At 39.1% G+C, this 17,477-nt stretch overlaps 2 protein-coding genes across 5 annotated transcripts in view; one reads left to right on the plus strand and one right to left on the minus strand.

The window, feature by feature from the left end:
* The window catches only part of LOC109938345 (inositol polyphosphate-4-phosphatase type I A), a 184,937-nt gene that overhangs the window by 80,771 nt on the left and 86,689 nt on the right, over positions 1-17,477 (minus strand). The gene's annotated exons all lie outside the window — the stretch shown is intronic.
* LOC109932248 (cytochrome c oxidase assembly factor 5) lies at positions 7-2,377 on the plus strand. Its single transcript, XM_020531479.2, has 3 exons — positions 7-116; positions 993-1,076; positions 2,231-2,377. The coding sequence occupies exons 1-3, from the start codon at positions 15-17 to the stop codon at positions 2,270-2,272; spliced, it is 228 nt and encodes a 75-aa protein (XP_020387068.1). The 5' UTR covers positions 7-14; the 3' UTR covers positions 2,273-2,377.

Raw genomic sequence — 17,477 nt, forward strand, 5'->3', positions numbered from 1 at the left:
CCGGAGGCGCAGTGATGCCGAAATATTATGAGGAGAAGGAGGAGGATGGCAGAGCGTGTGCCGGAGTGAGGGAGGATCTGAGGAGCTGCTTACTGGAACATGACTGTGTGCGGAAGGTGCTGAACGACACCAAACCTTCAACACTGTGTGCTTATTCATAGGGGAGATGTGTTTGCTGTTTGTCTCTCTCTCTCCCCCTCCCCCAAACACTGCGAGTTGCCAGGCAGCGAGCAGATTCGACCGCAGTTTTCAAAAGGACAAGCTTATGGGGCTGGAAAAAGCAAGGAGAGTGGGTTTAATGAGCTAGCTCTTTCAAAAAGCCAGTATAGAAACCATGGCCCGAAGGGCACTATGTCGTTCTAATGATGGCAGTCTTTATTAATAGCAGGAGCTTCGTTGATGTGTTTGCGTAACACGTATGTGGCACTAAGTATAAGGTTGTGCAGCTGATGTTGATAATGTGTTAGAATCTTCATTGCTTAGTTTATAATATCATAAGAATCAGCTGATTAAATTCTTCTAAATGCTGGTGAAAAGTATGTGGCATTTTTGGTTTTGTAATTGAAGCCATGGAATACAAAAAAAAGAAACTGAATGTGCAAAAGCAAACCAATGTGTTGGTAATATTCAGTAGGTAGTATGCTGAACCTTTTTGTATGATGTTAGTCAATTCTAGACATCACACATTTTAGGAAGAATTTTGAGATCTTGGAAAGGGTGCAAAGGAGACTGCCAAATGATACCAGGGACCTGGGGCTTTGTTAGATAATCCCTTTCTGTGCCCTGTCCATTGTTTGATTCAATGGGGCAAAGCAAGATCTCCTGAGTGCAAACCATTAGCAATTACGTTAGTATATCTGTGGAAGCAATACCTGTCTAAATTACTCTCAAAATGCCATAGTCACTGGACTTCCTCTCTTAATGTCTTATTTAGCAAACAGTCAAATCTAATCCAATACACCTAAATTTTAACTCCTTTGTATTTCAAGTAGGAAGGAAAGACACCAAAACAGTGCTTAAAAGAAGGACATTGCACAGCTTTACAACGTACTTTCTTTGAATGTAAAAGATCAATGGTAAGTATCAACCTTTAAATAGCCATTTTTTAGTGGTTTTTTTTAATCCATAACAACACTACTGCACCTTTCTTTTGGAGGATTTCACAACATTCCAAAGCAACTTCTTACAAATAGTGATTGCCAATCTTCCAACTGTCTTGGATCTTATCTGGCATGTTTATGTTTTTAATTTGGTGACTGTTGCCCACAAAATCATGTTGGCAATTCTGAAATTGTAGCCTTAGTAAGATGTTGAAGAAAGGGTTTAAAATAAACTGTGTTTGCCATCTTTACCCATCTGAAACTAATTGTATCTTCAGGATTTAGCATGTGGCAAGTGGATTGCAGAAATGGTGAAAGTAACGGTCTGTTACTCTTGGCCTCACTGCAGGCTAAATTGCCAGTCTCCCCCAACCGTATTGATGTAGGCAGTCAAGTTGTGATGAAGACTTCCCTTCTTCACTGTAGTGAAGTTATTAGAAACCTATAACAGTTGTACCCAGGATTTTAACAGTGCATGAGTAGTAATTATTATTGGTTAATTGGCCTGAGCTTGAAAAATAATTGTCTTTGGATCATTATTAATTAGATTTTTTAAAACTTCAGAATATTTTAGTCTGTCTCTCTACATATGTACTCCAATCTTTATTTATTGCTTTAAAAATGTTTTAAAAATGGCTTGTTTTCATGCTACTCATTTGGTGATCACCTGTTTGCAATTTTTACTGTGAATGCTTGTACAACTTGATCATGTTACTGTAGCACGACAATTGTAATCCTCATTACAGAATGCTACAATTTGCTGCATGGCAGGAGAGTTAAAATGCTTGCCTCAGAAACTGTTGCATCTCTCATCAGTGACCTGAAAGGAAACATTGTTAAGAGCTCACTGCAAATTCCAGATTTCTGAATTGACAAGTTTTTAAAAGTGAGATAGGATTGGCAAGGAAATGATAACTGAAGTGTGACCCTAAGGACAGAGCAGATATGCTCAAAATGTTGATCTTCAGACTGCCTTCTCAATAAAGAATATAACAGGCTTATTCCATTGATACCTTTTTTCTATTATAGTGTAAAAACTGGTTGCGAATTTGGAGGGAAACTCGTGGAGTATAATGTTTCATCGTTATAACATTGTATTTTATTAATTTCCAATGAATTTTGTTTTTAAGCTGGATAACAGAACTCGGTTCAGAGGAAGAAAAGGATATTAACAATTCAAGTGCAATAGAAGATACTGCTAAATTTAAGTGTATTGATGGCTTCAGATCAATGTTTTGAATAATGAATAAAATAGTTCTCTCATTTGATTTAGAAAATCAGTTCTCAATGTTTGTTCTTTTTTTTTGTATGAGAAATTAGTAAAGGAATCATTTTTAAATTCAAGTTAATTTTGTTTATGCAATACAATTGTTTGGATCACTTGGCTTTTGATATGGCTTTAAGATTATATTGACACAAGTGAGGGAGAAAAATGATGCAAGTATCTTTACCATAAATTTCAGCAGCTGTTCATTTCCTATATTAAACATCAAGCTGCTTATATTACAGGGAGAGGTGTAATCACTGAAAAGCTTTAAAAAATTTGAATTTGACAGTTTGAGGTAGTTTCTTATATTGCATGCAGGACAGAGTTAATGGAATAAAACAGAACTTCTGAAGAAGAGTCACTGGTCTCCACCTTAACTCTGCTTTCCCTCTACAAAACTAATGGATTTTGCTGATATTCTAATGACACAAAAGAATTCTAGGTAGATTTGGGGAATGAATATTGCAAATGCTATATACCATTTTGTAATAAACTACTGCTTGATTGTAATTAGTTTTGAAAAGGGGCAATTAAGTCTTAATTATTTTACTTTTTTTTGTACATGGATGTGAACTGCAGTGTAACATTTAATTGAAAGATAAATACTGTTGAATGCTCTGATATATACTTTCTATGTACAGAAAGAAACTGCATTTATTTCTTTCACACATCTTGGTGTGTGTCACAGTTAAGTACTTTAGAAATTGTCACTTGTTAGCAAGGCTCAACAAAAAGCACGTGAACTAATTGGTAGTTCACTTTTTAATTTGGTTGCCTTATTGACCAGGACACACTTTCATAATAATGATATGGCATTGTTTATGTTCATTTGAATAGACAATATCTTGATTGAACTTCCAGAAATGTATTCATAATGTAATAAATGGAGCTTAAACACACTTCTAACTTAACAATACCAAACTGATACCTTACATCCAGCAATTTCCTAACTAACTAGCCACAGGTAGATCTACAGCAATAATGTTATTCCAGATGCGGAGTGCCTGGAACATAATGCCAGAGGAGGCAGTCACAATGTCAGCATTCACGAAGCACCTGGGCAAACAGAGGAATATGGATCCTGTAAGGAAAGACAGTTTTAGTATGAAAGGACAAAATATGTCAACCTTAGCTTGGAGGGCTGAAGGGCCTGTTTCTGTGCTGTATTGTTCTTTATAACCAAGTGCTCTAATTTTAGTAAAAATGCCTTGCAAACAATAGGTCATGTATCTTCATGTTTATCTTAAAAATTTGCCAAAATTCAATCTGATCCTTTTACAGCCTTTCCTGCTCACCTATATTTGGAATTGTGGCATGGATTTATATGCCCTTCAATCCACTAAATATGCTGTAACTTTGTGTGACCATTGATGCTTGATCATCCACATCAATGTGTCTTTCCCCCACATTATTCCCATATCCCTCCACATAAATGGTATTTGGAAGTCTCTCAATTTCTGCTTTAAATAGACTCAATGACTGAGCCTCCGCAGCCTTTGGGTTAGGGAATTTCAAAGTTAAAAGTTCTCCTCATCTCAGTCTTGATTGACTAAATCCTTTTTCTGATATTATGTTCCCTGTCTATTCCTTTAGGTATTTTGTAGGTTCTAATTAAATCGCTACTCATTCTTTGAAACTTTGGAGAACACAGGCTAAGCTTTGCTAATATCGCTCCATAAGGCAGCCCTGCCATCCTGTGAACAAGTCTGGTGAATTTTCAATTGCTATAAAATCCTTAGTCAGGTAAGGGGACCAAAGCTGCTCACTACTCCAGATGCTATCTGTCTAGTATTTTTATACAACTGAAGCAATACTTTATCACTCCTGTACTCTCATCCTCTTGTGATGAAGACTTAATATGCCATTAGCTACTTACATTGCTTGCTGCACCTGCTTGTTAGGCTTCTGTGATTTATTAATAAGGTACATTTACCCTGTTCTTTTATCATGTAAGAAACTCTCTGTACATCTGTTGTTCCTACTAAAGTGGATACCCTTACATTTTTCTACTTTACATTCCTCTGCTATGTTCTTGCCCAGTCACCGTCAGTCCAAATTCTCTTAAAACTCACATTCCCACCTAGCTTTGTGTCATCTGCAAACTTGGAAAATATTACATTTGATTCTACCTCCAATTCATCGATGTATTCTGAACCAGAGTCTGGATCCTTGTGGTACCTTGCTAGTCGCGGCCTGTCAATGTGAGATGATCTGTTTATTCCTACTATTTTCTGCTTGTTCTCACTGACCCTGCCAGAATAATACCTCATATCTCACATGCTTTAATTTTGCTAACCAACCTTCTGTGGGGTCCTTTCTCAGAATCCTTCCAAAACTCAAACTATACTTTTCCCACCAACTCCTCTCCATCGAACACCGTGAATTGTACTGATGATATCCTCAAAGGTGCCAGTTTTGTGAAACATAATTTCCTTTTCACCCATCCATGCTGATTATATAAGTTAGATCAATCTGTAGGTAGCTTTCAGAATCTATAGAATTTTGGAAGATGATCACTGATACGTTAGTTATCTTTACAGCTACCTCTTTGAACATATTGGGTTGTGGGATGTTAGGCCACTTACCGACTTCAGTTCAATTAATTTCATTAACTCAACTGTCTCACATACTAATTTCTTTCAATTTTGCGTTTTCCCTGGTTCCTTCTAAATCTCTGATTCTGGGAGATATCTTGTATCTTCCTCTGGGAGTACACACAAAGTAATGGTTTAGTTTTTCTATCATTCCTCTATTCTTTATGAATTCTTCCAACTCTACATGTTTGTCTTAGCTAGGTGTTCTGCACCTACGCTCGATTCGCACTAAACAACTGCACCTCCCAGTCGCGAACCATTTCAACTCCCCCTCCCATTCCTCAGACAACATGTCCATCTTGGGCCTCCTGCAGTGCCACAACGATGCCACCTGAAGGTTGCAGGAACAGCACCTCATATTCCGCTTGGGAACCCTGCAGCCCAATGGTATCAATGTGGACTTCACAAGCTTCAAAATCTCCCCTCCCCTGACTGCATCCCAAAACCAGCCCAGCTTGTCCCTGCCTCCCTAACCTGTCCTTCCCACCCCCCACCACCTACCCCGTCCTCCCACCTCAAGCCCCACCCCCATCTCCTACCTTATGGCCTCATCTCGCCCCCTTGACCTGTCCGTCCTCCCTGGACTGAGCTATCCCCTCCCTAACTCCCCACCTACGCTCACCTTTACTGGCTCCATCCCCACCTCTTTGACCTGTCTGTCTCCTCTCCACCTATCTTCTCTTCTAACCATCTTCTATCCGCCTTCCCCCCCCCCCCCCCCTTTTTTTCAGAAACCCCTTCCCCTCCCCCATTTCTGAAGAAGGGTCTAGGCCCAAAACGTCGGCTTTCCTGCTCCACTGATGCTGCTTGGTCTGCTGTGTTCATCCAGCTCTACACCTTATTATCTCAGATTCTCCAGCATCTGCAGTTCCTACTATCTCTGTCTTAGCTAGATTTTTTTTTAATGCATCAATAAAGTTCATTTGAATTTTTTTTGCTGGTTTACATTCATACTCTATTTTCTCTTTATCAGTTTCTTGATCCTTTGTTTTATTCTAAGATCCTTCAACTACTCAGGTTTGCTACTATTTTTAGCTACTTTATAAGCCTTATCTTTTAACCTTATGCAGTTTTTAAACTTTATTCATCCTGAATTTGTGAAACACTGCATTGCAGAGTTATACATCAGAACTACCTTGTGCGCTGCATGCAAAACAGGTAGATGCTGCTTCCCTTCGTCATAAGTGTCAGAACTGTTCATTATGCTTATTTTTTTAATGTCCAGATAATTGAATGGCCATTCCTTTCTCAATTAATCAGTGCCAAAGCTTCAATAATGTTTGTATATTAAGATCACATGTTCAATAATGTTTTTTACTTGCCAAGACTGAATTGCTAATTAGCCACATGTGACACTGGCTAATGCCTATCAGCACCATAATTACAATAGTTCCATAAATCTCTTGGTTGCATTGAGGCTTTGATAGCATCCAAGAAATAGTACATAGAAATACTTTAAACAAGATAAAAACAATGATGTATGGAACATGTGAACTGATGGCCTGACAAGCGTAAGTCTGTGTTCGCAAGCAGTGAGAGCTGGATAACAATCCAGCTTGGGCTAATAAGTGGTAAGTGTTATTTATATTGTTGCCAGATGATGACCAATGGAATATCATCTCTCTTTAACAGTCAACATAATTATCATCACTGAATTCCCTGCTGTCAGCATTCTGGGATCATTATTGACCAGAAATTTAAGCGACCAGGAGCAAGAAAATGTCTAGGTATTCTGTTCCAATTTATGGGGAAGGCAGTGGTGTAATGGTATTGTCACTAGGCTAATAAGCCAGATATCTAGATCGTTCTCCGAGAACCCAGGTTCCTGTCGCACCATGGCAGATGGTGGAACATGAAGTCAATAAAATCTGCAATTAAGTGTCTAATGTTGCCAATGCAACCAATGTCAATTGTCATATAAAAATCCCATCTGGTTCACTAATGTCCTTTAAGAATACTGCCATCCTTACCTGGTCTGACCTTGGCTGACTTTTACTTGCTGTCTGAAATGGCCTGCCAAATCATTCAGTTGTATCAAACATTTAAAAAATCCAAGAAAGGAATGAAACTGGATGCACCACCTGGCATTGACTAAGACACTGGAAACAACAGCAGTAAACGTAGCCCTCTCAACCCTGTAAAATCTTCCTGATCAACATCTGGGGGTTTGTGCCAAAACTGGGAGAGTATTACTAGTCTAGTGACAATACCACTATGCCAACATCTCTACCGCAAACCTGATTTGTTTTATGCCAATTTGTTTGTGCCTTAAGTAGCATTTGTGTCACATTTCCAGTCCCCAGAGCTAACGGTGTGTTTAGAGAAACCTGGAAAATTTCCCTCAATGCCTCTGCAATTTGATTGAGGTTTATTGTCACGTACTCACATGAGTACAGTGAAAAGTTTACAAGTTACCACTTATGGTGCCCTTTTAGGTACAAAGGTACCTAGATACAGAATCTTGGTACAAAGCAGAAAAATAAAGAAAACTTTGAAAAGTTAAATGTTACAGGCTTCTTAGTAAAAAGTAGAAAAAACAAAAAAAAACATTAACAGTTCAACATCACAGCTATGAGCACCAAGCTATGCTGGGATTGCACTCCTCACAAGTGCTTGACTGGCAATCTAGGATGCATCCCATCCAGGCCTGACAAGTCTTTTTAGCACCTCATCTTTCTTTGCAACTGCTCAGTTGCTCAACACCCATGTTTTCTAATTTGGGAAAGACAGGGACAAAGTAGTCATTTAGTAGCTCTGCCATACCCTTTGCTTCAGTGAGCAGCTTACTCAGCTTGTTCCTTATGCCCCCCCCACCCCCATTCTTTGCTAATCTATTTATTAACATGTTTGAAGGGCATCTTATCATTTGTTTTAACACAGATTGCCATCCTTTCCTCATACTTCCTCTTAGTCTTAACTTCTATCTTGCCTCTGAAATATTCTTCCTGATTTATATTGCTATTATTATTCTGGTATACATCCTATGCCTTCTCTTTCTTCTGTACTATCAATATCCTTAGTCATGCAGAGTACCCTAGCTTTGGATACCTCGTACTTATTTCTTATTGGTACGTTCCTAGATTGTACGCTATTCATTTATCTTTTGAAATTCTTCTATTTTTCATCCACTGTTTTATCCACCAAAATGTGTTTTGCAATCAACCTGCTCCAGTTAAACTTATAGACCCCTAAAATCTGCCCTTTTCCAGTGTGGGATCTTAATTCTTAACTGATATTTATCCTTTTCCAACTTAATTTTGAACCTTAATATATTATCAGTGCTGTTTTCCAAATGTTCCCCAACTGTGACATTCTCCACTTGGCTTACTTCATTTCCTAGTGCCAGGTTCAGCACAAATTCCTCCCTGTTAGGACTGGAAATATAATGTTCCAGACAGTTATCCTGTACACGTTCCAGGAATCTTTCCTCTTCTGTGCCCCACACTCCACCTTTTTCCCAGTCTGACCTAGGGGAATTGACATCACCAACTACCACAATCCTATTTGCCGTGCAGATTTGTATAGTGTGTCTACAAATGCTCTCTTCCATTTCCCACTATTTGGAGATCTATATTAAATACTGAACAAGGTCACTACACCCTTCCTGTTTCTCAGCTCCAACCATATAGATTCTAATTCAGAAACTGTATCTTGTTCAAGGGTTACAATGCTATCTTTGACCAAGACTGCTACATCTTCCTTTTTAGCAATCCCACCAGACCCCCATCTCCACTACACTATTTACTTTCTCAGCCATGGGATTAATTCCATTTCTTCTCAGATGAAGCCCAATTTTTTTAAACAGCTCTTGCCTGTCCCAAAAATCTAAACCTCTCCCTTCTGCACCATTCCTCAAGACACGTATTTACCTCCCTGACCTGCCTTTGCTTAAATGATAAAGCTCATAATGCTGGTAATATTTCTCAGATTACTACCCTGGAGGTCCTGTGTTTCAATCTACTCCCTAACCTGATCCAGAAATACCTCCAAACTGTCCCTCCCTATGAACCATAACCACTTGTTGTTCACCCTCCCTTTCCAGAAGTTTATCCAACCGTTCAATTATGTCCTGAACCTTTGCATCCAGGAGGCATCGGACCATATGGGACTCTCAATCTCAGCTGCAAACTAGACTATCTATCCCTCAAACTATACAGTTACCTTTCTAATCTGTCTTCTCTCTCTTTTCCCAGAGTAGCCTCGGGCACAATGGTATTGTGGTTTACTCTTGAGTCATCCACCCCCAACTCAGTCGTATTGCTCACTAAATAGGCGTCTAACATTTCATACTTATTAGACAGCTCCAAGGAGTTCTGGGTTTCCTGGACCTGCTGTCTTTTTTCCTTTCAACAAATAGTCACCCATTCTCCTGTCACCTCTACACTCCTTCCTTCCTGCCTGCCTAACACAATGTGGACTGAACCTCTCTCCTTGTATAGTGTGCAGTGAAGACAGTCACTGCTCCAAATCAGTCACATGTTGTTCAAAGACTGCTACTATCCATCACTTCGTACAAATGTGACTGCCCTGGTTTTTTTTGTGGATCCAAAACCTCCCATATTTTAAACGCCACACATCACAAGGTTTCCCAGAGCCCTGTCCTTTGACACCAGGTCCTCTGTGATCCCCTTCTCAGTTGTGCTGAGCAAGCCATCTAATCCCAGAATCCTTCCCAGTCATTTCTCACTACCGCCCGCTTTTGGATGCCCTTCTTCCTGTTGAGCATCAGGTCCTCCACGATTCCCTCACTGGCATTTACTTTTGAAAATCAAAATCGAGTTATTTCCGTTCCCTTGCTTAGATAGTAATTACTTTAGCCAGAAGAAGGCAGCAAATGTGTAATTTAGAATTATGCTTATAACAAAAGCAGTCCTTTATAAGTGAACATCTAAGTGGTAAGCAGCACAGATTCTTCCATTAATATTAATGTGACTTCCATTAATACCAATGTGAATACAGGATAGAAAAGGATCCTTGAAATCAAGTACTGTTGCTTGTGATGAAATAATGTTGCAGAATATTGAAGTTTTCTACAAAGGAACATCAACATCTCAGTGGACCACATAGCAGTTGTACTAGAAAAACAAATCCTCAGCAATTAACATCAGTAAGAAAGTAAAGGGTGCAACTGACAACAATATGGTACTCGTAACTGTGCCAGCCTTTTGCTGTGAGGTATGTTAAATCAGCATCCTCTTCACCAATATAACAGGAGAGGTTACATCCTTAGTTTAGTGAAAAATAGATGGTATTATTTATCTAATGGTCCATTAAGGGAAGATAATTGTGGAGAAGAGAGAAACACACACCCAATAGGGAAAGGGCCATAATCCTTAGGCATAGATCTGTGCAGACTGCAAAATTTATCGTGTAAATCTGTTCTCTGTCAGGTATTTTATAATTAGGTTTGTAACAGAGCCTTTATAAAAGATGTGGCATTCTACTTTTAAAATAGTTGGGGAAATGCAATTGTTTTACATTTCTTCAGTGTAAGGTGTAGGAATTGTCAGCTTAATCTAATGACTGAAAAATCACTCTTGTTGGAATGACATTTTGCATTTTAAATATGTTTTCAGCAGTAAAGATTTCATTCAATAAAATAGTTTACAAGTTATTAATCCAACAGTGCAGTAATATTTGCAGTTCTCCAGTCTTCTGGCACCTCCTCCGAGTCCAAGGAAGACTAAGATTATGGCCCATGCCCCCACAATTCCTGCTCTCACTTCCTTCAAAATCCTTTGAGTTCTCATTTGGTCCCAGTGTCTTGTCAACTTTAATTACCGACAATCTATCCAAGACTTCTTCCTTATTAATTTTGAACTTTTCTGGTGACAGGATTTCCTCCTGTATCACCATGGCCTGGGTAGCACTCTTCTGCGAAGATAGATGTAAAGTGTTCATTTAACACATCAGCTATGATCCTTGCCTCCGTGTGTAAATCCCCTTTTTGGTTCTGATCGGCTCTACTCCTCCTTTAACCATTCTCTTTCTGTTTGTATGCCAAGAGAAGAATTTACGATTTCCCTTTAGGTTAGCTGCCAAATATTTCTCATTGTGCCTCTTTGCTTCTGTTATTTGCTTTTGCATCTCCCAAGTAAACCTTTGGTATTCCTGTTGAGATTAATAGTTTGCTTTTTAATTTATTTCTTCTTTTTGTAATAGACTTGTGTTTTTATAGAAACTCTTGTGTGGCTATGTTGCTGTAAATGACCATCACTTAAGTTTAAAAAAAGGGTACATTTCATTCTGGGATTTGACTTGTCCAATGTTATGGAATTGTAACAACGGTTATGTAATGCTTTGGAGGAGTATTGTCTCTTTTACATGCTTGCAATATTTTCATGTTTCAAACTGAACTTCAGAGTAACTAACACCTGCTATCTCCAAGGAAGTGTTGACATTAAGTTTCACTCATGCTATGAATAACAATGGTGGGAAGTACTCTCTTTTCACTATGTGACCAGAATGGAAGTTAATAAACAACAAACTATTTTTATTTCAGTGCTTCTCCTTTCATGGAAAACATGAGTTAAATGTAAATTTGTAATTTTTTTAATTGCTGCCAAGAGTCACAAAGCTCACTTAGGTGGCATGATGGAATTCTATCAGCAATATAACTTCAACCAGCTAGTTTCTCTCAAACTAGTAAATTATAACAAAGGGTGCTGATTGCCATTTTGTAATGTTTCACACTTTATTCAAATTCAGGATGTGGAACTTCAGTTACAGATAGAAACCTTTAGGAAGATTGAAACACATCTACTAGAAATAATTTTTTGGGATCTAGTTGTTGTTTCAAATATAAATTAATTTAATTCTGTGTGAAAATTTTAAAAAGTTGTATAACATTAAGTAAATAAATACTTACATCTTATTCTAACCACTGAACATTTGGGCAAACATGATCTAATCATAGAGCATCAGCTTGAATTGATAATTTAATGTCTAATGAGCCTAGATGAATTGTTTGAGAAGGTAGTGTCAATGGATGGTGTATTTATGAAATACCAGAAGGCATGCAACAAGTTTTCACATAACAGACTATTAACAAAGAAATGACAGTGCACAGATTTGGAGGCAACCTGTTGGACTAAGAGGCAACCTATTGGATTCGATAGGGAATTGATTAGGAGGTAGAAAATGCAGCATGTATAATAAGTACGTACTCCAATTAGCAGGATGTTACCAATGGTGATTTCCAGGGATTTGGAAACTATTTTCCACAATGTTTCAGATGACTTTGTACTGAATAGAGACATGTATCTCGAAATTAGCTAATGAAAATAAAGTAAATAGCACAGTGTTTCGTATGGAAGGAGTGGAACATTACAAAACATCATTTTAAGTGAGTAGTCAGAACTGTAATGGGCAAGTGTGAGGTTATCCACTTTGGACTAAAGGAAGGAAGACCAGTGTATTTTCTAAATGGTGAGAAGCTAGGAACTGGAGGAGCAGACAGAGTTAGCAATGCAAGTACAGAAATCACTAAATGTTAATAAACAAGTGTAAACATTTGTAAAAGGAATAGTTATGTTGAGAGGGCCAAAGTACAAAGGTAGAGCAATTCAGAGCTTTGGTTAGACCTGCTCTGGGAGTATTGTATCAGAGATAGTAGGAACTGCAGATGCTGGAGAATCCGAGACAACAAGGCCCGAAACATCAGCCTTTCTGCTCGGCCTGCTGTGTTCATCCAGCCCTGCACCTTGTTGCCTGGGAGTATTGTATTCAGTTTTGGGCACCATACCTCCTGAAGTAATGGCCTTGGATGGAGTACAGCACAGAATTTACTAGGATGAAGAGCTCCAACTTCAATATAGAATCCCTATAGTGTGAAAGCAGGCCATTCGGCCCATCAAGTCCACACCAACCCTCTAAACAGCATCCCACCCGACCCACACCTCTACCCTATAATCCTGCATTTCCTCTGGCTAATCCACCAGACCTACACATTTCTGGAATGGAATTCCTGGACACTATAGGCAATTTAGCATGGCCAATCCAGCTAACCTGCACATATTTGGACCATGGTAGGAAACCAGAGCAAACGCACACTTACATATGTGTAAACTGTCACCCAAGGTTGGAATTGAACCTAGGTCCCTGGTGCTGTGAGGCAGCAGTGCTAACCACTGAGCCACTATGCCGTCACAAATATAACACTTTAAAACTGTTAACTTTGTCTCCTCTATGATGCTGCCAGACCTGGTCAGTTTATCCAGCATTTCCTGTTTCTGTTTCTGATCTCCTGCATCTGCAGTATTTTAGCACTATGTTAGTGCTTTATGAGAATGATACTGGGAAACGAGAATATGTTGCATTGACTAGGCTTGTATTCCCTTGAATATAGAAGATTAAAAGGGGAATCTATTAGTGATATTTAAAATAATTAAAACATTTGAGAGGACAAATGGAGATAAACCACTTCCTTTGGTGAGTGAATCTCAAATGAGAGGCCATGAATTTAAAATTAGAGCTAAGCTATTTGGGGTGTTGTCACTGCTTTACACAATGAGTAATGGAAATCTGGAACTCCTTTTCCCCAAAAGGCTAAGATTAAAACTAAGATTGGTGAGTTTATTAGGTAAGAGTATTAAGAGTTACAGATTCAATGCAGGTACCTGAAGTTAACATGGATATCAGCCATTATCTGATTGAATTTCAGAACAGATCCAAGGTGGGGAAAGGCATACTTCTGCATCTACGGTAAACTGTTTCTCATCTATAGATCAGGTTCACAACCTTTTTGCCTCTGAGGATTTCCTTCTGAGCTATAACCGTCCCATGGACATACATATCACAAGATTTGATCCTGGTACATGGGAAAAACCAACAACAAATTTTCACACAGTAAGATCTGATAATAGAAAATTAAAAGGATTGCCACAAATGACCATTAGACATAGGAACAGAAGTAGGTCATTCAGCCCATCGAGTCTGCTCTATCATTCTATCATGGCTGATATGTTTCTCAGCCCTGTTCTCCTGCCTTCTCCCAAATATCTTTCATCCCCTTACCAATCAAAAACCTATCTAACCGTCTTAATTATACTGAATTACTTGGTCTCCACAGCCTTCTGTGGCAATGATTCTACAGACTAACCACCCTCTGGCTGAAGAGACTCCTCCTCATTTCAGTTCTAAAGGATCATCCCTTCACTCTAAAGCTGTAGCCTTGGGTCCTAGTCTCTCCTACTGGTGGAAGCATCATTTCTACATCCACTCTTTCCGGGTCTGTCAGTTTGAGTCAGATCCCCTCTCATCCTTCTAAACTCCACCGCATACAGATCTGAATCTTCAACTGCTCCTCATATGCCAAACCCTGCATCCCCAGGATCATTCTTCTAAACCGCCTCTGGACTCTGTCCCACAACAGCACATCTTTCCTTAGATACAGGGCCCAAAACTGCTCACAATATTTCAAATGTGGTCTGACCAGAGCATTGTGCTGCTGAGACTGTACATCTCTAACTCTTGTATTCTAGCCCTCTTGAAGTGAATGCTAACATTGCCTTTGCCTTCCTAACTGCATGTTAACCTTAAGAGAATCCTAAACAAGGACTCCCGAGTCCCTTTGTGCTTCAGGTTCCCAAAGTCTTTCCCCATTTAGAAAATAGTTTATGCTTCTATTCTTGCTACCAATGAGCTTCACCTCACATTTTCGCACGTTGTATTCCATCTGCCACTTCTTCGCCCACTCTCCTAGCCTTGCAAGTTCTCCTGCAGCCTCCCCGCTTCCTCAACACTATCTGCCCCTCCACCTATCTTTGTGTCATCTGCAAACTTAGCAACAACACCCTCAGTTCCTTTTGGTTTGGACTGAAGTTGTAGGCTCACTTCCCAAAGTAAAATGTGAACTTTCATGGCTGCGAGCACCTTTCATAATGTTAGCTCTGGTGCATGGACCTTGGATTATAGCTTCCAGGAGCAGTGGGTAGTTTAATCAGCCACCAAAGCTGTACTTTTCTCTGTTATCAACTGAAATGTATAAGCAGCAGTCAACTGTGTACAGAACAAAAGATGAAGTGAGCCAAACGTGCATGTTCTGAGATTAATTCTTGTCCCAGTTGCACCACAAAGTGGACATCAGACTCCACTAATATTGTTCTGTTTACCTGATTAGGGCAGGGGAGTGTGTAACTCACAGCCTGTTGGACAACACACCAGCTGCCAGCCGAATCTAATGGATCTGGGGGAGGAGAGGTCCAGGTCTCCTCTCCTTCATTATCATTGGTGGCAACAGTAAAATGGCTTAAGCTTTCATGGTCTAGTCAATTAAACACATTGTTAAATAAAGACACGAATTGAACACTTCTTGTCTTTCATTCATCTGGACTTAAAATGCAAAACAAGTGCAAAAGGAAACAATATTTATACAGCATTAGAAGAGGGTGCTAATTGGATGGACTATGGTTAGCATGGAGATGCAGCAGGAACTGCTAACTGTCTTAGTTATCTGATTAAGATTGTGGATTTGTCTCAGGACACCTTGGAGATGCAAGTTAGGGATCCTTTGGGTGGGTGTGTGAGGTACACTTTGAAAATGGGGGGGGGGAACAGGGATTTTTTGGGGAGGTTAGGTACCCTTTAGGACCATTAATTGTGGAGAGGATTGCATGTAAAATATGCACAAATGATGCAACCCTTGGAAACATCAAATTGTGAAGAGTGCTTTTGTATTTTTATGAATGAAAGTGGTTTTCTTAATAGAATATAGCCTGCAATATAGGACTTTTTTTTTCTCCTTCACGAATGGGTACAAGTGGATATTTGATGATTTGGCATGGCTGGTGAAGGGGAGAAAGATGGTGGGTAGAAGTAGGCACCAACTGGTGTAGGGGTGTGAGGGACAATGGAGATGATAGAAAGATATAGGATGGCATGGAGAATATGACAGGGTATGGGATGGGTAAATAACAATAGGTTGTATCAATTGGCATGCATGGGAGTATGTAAGAGTTGGGGAGCTGGAGAAATTTTTTTTATCTTCCCTTCTTTTCAGAGAGGTAAGGTATTCCTTTGGACCTAGTCCAGCGACACCTTGGGTGGAGATAAGGATCCTTTGGCAAAGGTAAAGCACGCTTCAATGGAGGGAAAGTACATTTTGAGATTATGAAAAGGCAAGCCTATGCATAAAAAGTGCAAAAGGTCATTGGGATTGGCAAAGTTGCCAAGGAACTGTCCAAACACATGTGATGTTACAAATCACAGTGACAGGTACTTCAGAGAGCTTGGTCACATAAAACCACTGAAGGATTTGTGTTACATGACTGATTTCCCAAGCTATCATTTTCACAATGGGATACCTATTGATGGACTGCTCAAACTGCTTATTACCTGGAGAGTTGTTGACATAAGAGATTTAGTGCACTTAAGGGATGAAGCATTTAAGTGAAAGGTTTCTATTCATAAGTCATTGAGCACTACAATGAAATATTTGTTTTCATAAGGAATTAGTTAAATCAATTTCAATGTATTAGTTTTGCATCATTAAAGATGTTTTTATTCAATAGTCCTGTTTTTAGAAGAGACCGAATACTCAAATGATAGGATAGAACCTATAGGAAAAGTCTTATCAAATTAATTAATATTGTAAGCAGTGTTGACTGTGCCCTCTATACTCTGAAGTGCCCACTGGATATGGAAGCCTTAGGCATACAAGTGGGCATGGAATGCTCTTTCTTCAGCCATAGATGCTGACTGACCAGCAGTATGTTTATATAATTTTCTGTTTTGTATGCGGGATATACTTTCTGTTTTCAGTTTGGTCAGTGTCATTGGTGATAAAGAGTTGCATATTGTTATGCATCACTTTAGCGAAAAAAGTTTGTACAGTATTTGCAATGATTTAACATTGAGCAGCATTTAGTGTTATGTAATTGCTTAGCTGGCATTGGATGCTGTATACATGCTGATGATAAAAGCCCAATTGATTTACGTTATTACAAAAGAAAACTATGCTATATGCTATTTACTTTGCATTTTCTAATATTTTTCAGTTAGACCCTACATTCTAGTTATAAGGAAAATTACAGAACAATTAGGATTTGAACTTCAAGAATTAAACTTAATTGAATAAATGTATTAGTTGGATTTAAAAGCAACGTAATATTCAAAAGCACAACATAATAATGCATGGAAAAGGCTGTGAGTGTGGACAGTTAAGTATCCAATAATGTAAAACTGGTTCATCAGGCCAGACTATGGGCTGAATTTTTACAAAATTTGATGGTGTCAATTTCAGGGAGTTCATGGAGGATTTCTTACCGTGAGCCCCGGCAAGTTTCCACATGCACTTTTACGTTGCTCACTTATTAGGTAAGCACCATGTCTCCAATAGCGCCATGCACACACTATCTTATATCAGCAGCAGCAGAAGGGCTCACTGGTGCTGTAAACCTTCCAGCGTTCATTGCATTGACACCATACTCAAACCCCAGCTACACACCAGTGCAAACAGTACAAGCCAGAAATTCTCCATCCCAGCTTTCCTGAGGGAGACGACTGATAGAGACAAAT

The sequence above is a fragment of the Rhincodon typus genome, chromosome 6, assembly GCF_021869965.1.
Source record: "Rhincodon typus isolate 14 chromosome 6, sRhiTyp1.1, whole genome shotgun sequence".
NCBI lineage: Eukaryota > Metazoa > Chordata > Chondrichthyes > Orectolobiformes > Rhincodontidae > Rhincodon > Rhincodon typus.

What these genes read in the sequence shown, in the direction of transcription:
- LOC109932248 (XM_020531479.2), top strand. Translation starts at nt 15, where the DNA reads ATGCCGAAATATTATGAGGAGAAGGAGGAGGATGGCAGAGCGTGTGCC. An exon ending in AACATGACTGTGTGCGGAAG is followed by an intron (nt 117 to 992) that starts GTGCTGAACGAC and finishes TATTTCAAGTAG; the next exon opens with GAAGGAAAGACACCAAAACA. An exon ending in TTGAATGTAAAAGATCAATG is followed by an intron (nt 1,077 to 2,230) that starts GTAAGTATCAAC and finishes TTTGTTTTTAAG; the next exon opens with CTGGATAACAGAACTCGGTT.